The following is a 7,313-nucleotide window of genomic DNA, read 5'->3' on the forward strand; positions in this document are numbered from 1 at the left end:
AATTAAATTCCTTTATTAGGGTAATTGTTCTTCGTATGTGTTACGAGCTAATGTAAATTTATCGTATACATGATATGTGGACAAATATTAAGAGTATATAATATTTGTAGAAAATATTAATATAAAAGTTATCGTAAAGCAATAAAACAACATTAAAATAAAAGACCATATAGAATAAATAATCTTAACGAAATTTGTAATAGTCATGATCAAGAGCACATGGATACAAAGAACGCTTAAATATGACTTCGTATGAGGAAGTTATGATTTATCAAAGTTTCACGTTCAAAATAATTCAACAACATGTGTTATAAAAAGTGAATATGAGATAGGTTGTTTATTAGCATAAGTAATCTAAATGAAAGTTGTAGTAATCGTAATTAAGAAAGCATGCATTTAACAAATGCATTGATCTGACTTCGTATAAAAAAGTAATGATTTTTTAAACTTTCGAGTGGGACATAGTATAAAAAACGTTGAAAATAGTGCTCGTATGAAAAAATTATGAAAATCGGTTGATTTGTTTCCAAAGCAATATAATTGAAAGTTTTAGTACTCCTCAATATGAATTTGGCAATATAAAGAACGTTGAAAACAGAGTTCGTATCAAGAAGTTATGAATTTCATAGCGTTATTTACGGTCTAAGCCTTCTCAGACCGTAAAACGAAAAATAAAGTGTGAATTACCTGTAGAAGTCTAAACGAAATTGTAACACTCACCGATACGAACGCGTAGATATAAAAACCATAAAAAAATTGGGTCTGTATGCAAAAGTTATGATTTTAGAAAAAAAAAAAAAAATTGGACCAACGAGGAGCCGACAAGTAGCACCACGAGAAGGCGACACGTATCCGGATCAAAACTCACCCTTCCTCCCCATGGTTTGCAAATAGATGCTTGCACATTGTTAGCGCACGGCGAGCCTCCTGAAAATTGCTATAAATAATACGATTTTTGGCTCATTTGGTACTCAATCATCTTTGTTTCTCTTTGAAACTCCCCCGAAGCCTCGAGCACTGATCTTAGTAACTCTTAGGCATTTGTAACGAAGCCATGCAACACTATAAGGCCCGGTGAAATAGATATTTCGATTTCAAATTTCTACCCGTGTAATATCCGATTTTCGGTTAAACAACATGTAAGTTGAATTATGTTTACCGTACTTTAAGTATAACTTATATTTATGTTCATAAATGCTATTATGAACTTATAAATAAGATTTATCAATAATACTAGTCGTTATATTGACCGATCTACTTACATGAGTGATGTCTAGGCAAGATTTGTGAGGTGTTTAAAGTGCATTTTCCATACAATATATCTCTATATACCAAATGGATCCTACTTATCATACGATCTTACATGGTTGTTCCTTATCAGCTATACACCAATGTTCTTTTAGGATTATTGATCAATCTAATAAGAACATTATACCGATTAAACTTTATAAATATGAACGAATATTAAAGCTTAGTAATATTCGTATTTAGGTGGTTTTCAAAGGGAATCTGAAGTGTCAGTCAAATAGCTGACTATGGATTCATGAGGGAGTTGTCAATATTAGCATTATCCTCATTTTAGATATAGATAACATTTGTATGGAAGACCATGATGTATCCAATGACAGATGTATGGAAGAATAGGATGTAGCCCCCAAAAATTTGAGAGAGATATAAATATAACGAATCATCAGAATCAACAGGTTTCGGTTATTTTCCAGAATGATCAAAGACGTAGAAGGTCAAGTCACAGTGGAAATAACGAAGAACATACTTAAGGTAATCAAAGAACTACAAGACACATAATCCTTTGTTTAAAGAATGATAAACAATACCACTTATAAGATCAAAGAAAGGTAATAAAAGAACAATCAACAAAAGATAGTGCAGAGTTCAAAAATACTATAAATCACACACGAATCATTGTTATAATATTAATCAAAAATTTCAACAAGGGATAAAAAAACCCAAAAATAACATAGCACACACATCGATCATCCAATATTAAACATAAAGAAATAAATGGTAAAATGAGACTTATTATAGTCTATAATATATTGAGAAGTCTGGAGAACACATAGAAGACTTACTATAGTCTATAATATATTGGGAAGTCTAGAGAACACTTAAAAGAAAATACAATCGACTATAAATATGATGAAGATGACATGAGATGTAAGCATTTACCGTTAACCCTAATGGTTTACGTTAAATGTAATGTTTGCACTTATCTTAACAAAAGACTCAAAGATAATGGTCACGACTTAACATCGATTGTAAGTTCAATGCTTACTACAAACACATGTTCAGCTCTTTATTGCGACAATGGTAGCTTTATTTTTGATCAAAATTAAGTACGAAAAGACAAAAAGAGGATTCGTCACAAAACTAAAGAATAAAATCAGTTAGAAAAAACAAACAACAATACGTCTCAAATCCAGATGATCCGAGCAAAATAAGTTACAAATTTGTCATGGATCTAGAGGATCAAGACAAATGAAGTAACACTATCAAAGAACAAACAATATTGAAGGAAAAAATGAGAATACTCGTCACATATATACATAGATCGGAACAAATCTAAGAAAAAAACACGTAAAGAAAACATGAATCGGGAAATAAAAGCCTAAGCCTTGACAACATGAATTCTCATTTATGTTAGTTTACATTCGTTTAAGTTTATTTATGTTTATATATGTTCAATTGTTATTTACGACATTAATATATTATATGTTCGTTTATGTCATATGTCCAATTGTGATTATTTATCTCCGTTCGTTTATGTTGAGTTGTTTATGTTCGTTTATCATGTTCATGAACATAAACAAGCAAACATGAACAATATAATTTGTTAAACAAATGAACACGAACAAAAGAACTCGTTCGTTTATCTATTCATGTTTGTTCGCTTTATCAACTAACTTAAACAAACGACATTGAAAAGTCATTGTATGTGCTCTTTCAATTTGTTTACAGCCCTACTCATACACATTAAATATCATGGGTAAACCCTAAATTAATATCGGGTTAAACAAGCCAGACATTTAAATTTATCTTTACAGTAATTGAGCTATGGGTAAGCAAAAACCGCACCGCAATTAAAATTAACCACAAAAACCGCATAAACCGCAACCGCAATAAAAACCAATGATTAAGTTTTTTGTTTTTCAAAAACCGCAAATTTGCGGTGCCGTGCCGTTATTAATTTTCAAAAACTGCAAAAAAAAAAAAAAAAACAAAAAAAAAAAAAAAAAAAACGCACCGCACCGCATATATTATATACAATTTTTTATAAGACAAGTTTTATAGATGAAAAAATGATAAAATTCTAAAATACGAAAGTGTTTGTTTTTTTATGTTTAACTTTGAAAATGGTGAAATTTGACGATTTTAATATATTTATTGTTAATTACTAGTGATTTAATATTTTTTAAGATATTAGTTGTTTGTAATTTAAAATAATTCTCTAATACCTTATATTTTTTATTATTACAAGTAATATCTTTAAACTCTTAAAACCGTTTGAACTCCAAAGTGCGGTTAAAAACCACACAAAATAACTGCACAAAATCTATGCGGTTAATAACCGAAATACAAAAAAACAAAACTGCACCGCAAAAATAACTGTCTAACCACACCGCAAAAATAATCGCATCAAACTGTTTTGAAAATGGATTAAATGCATTGGCGGTTAGTGATGATGTTTTGGTTAATAACCGCATCGCGCTCACCCTAATTGAGCCACAATCCACCGGAATGCACCACTTGACGGTTTATGCCCTTCCTTGAAATAGATCATCTTGGTCCAGACTTTGTGCACCATGTACAACTTCTCACACCATACATCTAACTAGATGACAAATCAACCTTTCATCAAATAAATGTTTCTATGTTGCCCTTGACAAAAGATATATTAGCTATTTATTTAAAAGATTTCTCTATTAACAAAAAACATAGACTTCATAAAATATTAGGGTTAGAAGAAACACAACCACATAACTGCATGCGTTGGCAGTGCTTGCGGAATGTCCGTGGTCCAAAATCAACCATCCCTGCTATATAACACAAGCAGGCTTCCTCATAAGTTGCCAGTCATTTATAGCATAAATGATACCAGAAATTGGATATAAGATTTATCTCACGATGAACACCTTGTTGTTGTGGTGGTGGGAAGTCGACAATGAGCTAGACAAGCTTGCCCGCACAGTTCTCACCATTTCAGTTCCGACACTACTACTTCTGTGGTACAAATGGATATCGTATTCCAGAAAGCGCATACCACCCTTCCCACCAGGTCCCTACGGCTTACCAATTCTAGGGTACCTCCCGTTTCTCGGCTCCAACTTGCATGAAAGATTCACGGAGATGGCTCAACGTTATGGCCCCATCTTCAGTCTCCGGCTCGGAAGAAAGCTTCATGTTGTGGTGAACTCCATGGACCTAGTAAAGGTCGTGACTCGTGACCTGGACCAGACCATGGCGAACCGCAGTCCTCCATTAGCAGCGCTATCCATGAGTTACGGTGGGAACGATATTGCATGGTCCAACAGCGACACACACTGGCGTAACATGCGCAAGATTTTAGCAACCCAGCTTATAAGCGATAAAAATCTAAAAGCTTGTCAGAGTTTCCGAACATATGAAGTCAGAAGGCTGGTGAAAGAAGTTTACAGTAAGCTCGGAACAAAGATCGATATTAATGAAATTGCTTTCAAGACTGAGGTTAACGTTGTGACAAGCATGTTATGGGGTTGTAGCAAATTATCTGATGATGGGAACGATTCTAGCGCTATTGGAGATGGCTTCCGAGAAGTTGAGTTCAAGATTGTGGAGTTAATGATAGCTTCAAACATCTCTGATTTTCTACCTATCCTATCACGGTTCGATCTACAAGGAAGGCAGCGAGAAATGCAGAAGCAGCTGGAATATGTTGATCGTATATTTGAGAACATTATCCAAGGAAGAATGGAAGCAAACTCCAGAAAAAATGAGGGAGAAGCAGAGGAAGATCGAAGGAAGGATTTCGTCCAAGTATTACTCGAGCTTAAAGAACAGAAAGATGCTGCAATATCATTAGACATCATTAAAATAAAGGCCCTACTAATGGTAAGTCGATCTCCCTTTACATGTGTTACTTCATTCTATAACTATAAACAGCACTTATTCCACAAGACAAACTAATAAACGGAAACTGTACTATAATAGGACATAGTGCTTGCTGCTACAGACACAACATCGACAATGGTGGAATGGGTGATGTCAGAGATTTTGAATAATCCAGGTGTAATGAGAAATATCCAGGATGAATTAACGGATGTTATTGGCATGAACGTTGTCCAAGAATCTCATCTGCCGAAATTAAAATATTTGGATGCAGTCATCAAGGAGACATTCAGGGTACACACTCCCGTTCCGCTCCTACTCCACAGATGCCCAGATGAATCATGCACTGTTGGTGGATACACCATTCCAAAGGGTACTATCGTCTATATTAACGTTTGGGCAATCCATCGGGATCCAATGAACTGGACCGATCCATTGGAGTTCAAGCCTGAGAGGTTCTTGATCGACAAATGGGATTACCATGGAAATAATTTCAAGTTTTTGCCGTTTGGATCAGGGAGAAGAATATGCCCAGGAATCTCACTTGGGGAGAAGATGTTGATGTATATATTAGCATCGCTGTTGCACTCGTTTGATTGGAGCTTGCCAGAAGATGAAGAGTTTGAGCTTTCTGATGAGTTTGGACTTGTGACAAAGAAAAGGAAACCACTATTAGCTATACCCTCTAAAAGATTATCTGATGACAGCCTCTATATTTGATAGAGGATTATGGCTCAATAGTTAAAGGGTACTACTGTTTGAATAAAAAGAAGGTCACCTGCTGTTAAGAGTGTCGAGAAAGGTGAAATCCGTTAGCTTCCCGTCTCCTCTTTTCTTGTAATTTGGTGTGGTAATAATATTTCTGCGAATTATGTATTTTCTTGCATATCATTTCATTTTCTGTTCATCAGATAGACAAACCAACTACGTGTACTATTGGTCATATATATATATATATATATATATATATATATATATATATATATATATATATATATATATATATATATATATATCCTAGAATTAAATTGATCCTTTCCAAAATAGTGGGATCATTCTTTGCAATATTACGTTTGTATAAATCATGAAAAAACAACTTTTATGTAACCCATTGCATATAGAAAACGCATTTACGTTTGTAAAAATCATGAAAAAACAACTTTCATTGACTTTCCAACCTTTAACAAATATATTAATTATTTATGGGATGAAAACAAATAAGAAATCGTTGACATGTCAAACTAACAATTTTTTATGACCTAAAGTTTCTCTTTCATATTTAAACATGTTTCTCTTTTATATTTTAACATGTTTCTTTTGAAGGAATTAATCGCAACATCTGAAAATCTAGAGTTCATCACATAGGACGCGAGGCGTCAATAGGCTGATCATGTTTTTTGGGTTTTGGGTATATTTAATGGCCATTCCTCTTTATTTGAACCTCATTTGGTGCTTCTTTTGGGTGTTATGTTGATGGAATCAATTTGGAAAATTTATCCATTAAAATGTTATTGGCAATTAGATATGAGATTTGAAGGCGTGACTTAATGGATTAAGTCGAAATAAGCTTTGTAAACTAGGTTAGGTGTCGCGCGCCTTTAGGAGGCCTGGAGCGTCTTTGGAAATTTTGAAGATGCGTACGTTTAAGGGAGAAACCCGACTATTTTGACGTTTTATGGGCGTCGGGCGCGTTTGTTAAGTAAAGCGGCGACACTATTACCGGCGACTTTATCAAAAGTAGCCGGTAAAGCTCTTTGTCGCCGGTAATAGTGTCGCCGCTAAAGGGTTGTCACCCGAATCCGCACTTTCTCCCTCTATTTCATCTCAACCGTTCGATGAGATATCCAATCCAACGGGTGGGGTGCTTTATCCTGTCAAACCTAATACCGGCGACACAGTTATCGCCGCTAAAGGGTTAAAAAGTCGCCGCTAATAGTCCACTAAAATTGACGCGGTACCCTTCCCTCCAGTTTGTCGCCGCTATTACTCATTGTCGCCGGTAAAGCCCCTGGTGTCGCCGCTCTTATCATCCGCAGATAAAAAAAACGCACGTAGATAACCTCCCATCTTCATTTTCCTTTCTGTTTGCTTCCAATTTCCTTCACCATCTGGCCGATTTCCTCTTCAATCTACTTCTTCCAAGCAAATTTCTCCCAACATTGTTCCAAGCAAGTGTCTCTAGGTGTAGTTAAAGCTTTGGGATCAATTTC

At 34.7% G+C, this 7,313-nt stretch overlaps 1 protein-coding gene across 1 annotated transcript; it reads left to right on the forward strand.

Moving 5' to 3' along the window:
- The first annotated feature begins 4,107 nt into the window (after window positions 1-4,107).
- On the forward strand, window positions 4,108-5,823 carry LOC145058822 (putative (S)-N-methylcoclaurine 3'-hydroxylase isozyme 2). The gene is made up of 2 exons (XM_079006708.1): window positions 4,108-5,106; window positions 5,206-5,823. The coding sequence occupies exons 1-2, from the start codon at window positions 4,108-4,110 to the stop codon at window positions 5,821-5,823; spliced, it is 1,617 nt and encodes a 538-aa protein (XP_078862834.1).
- The last annotated feature ends 1,490 nt before the right edge of the window (window positions 5,824-7,313 follow it).

This window comes from Lactuca serriola, chromosome 6 (assembly GCF_051521515.1).
Source record: "Lactuca serriola cultivar US96UC23 chromosome 6, Lser_US96UC23_V15, whole genome shotgun sequence".
Lineage (NCBI taxonomy): Eukaryota > Viridiplantae > Streptophyta > Magnoliopsida > Asterales > Asteraceae > Lactuca > Lactuca serriola.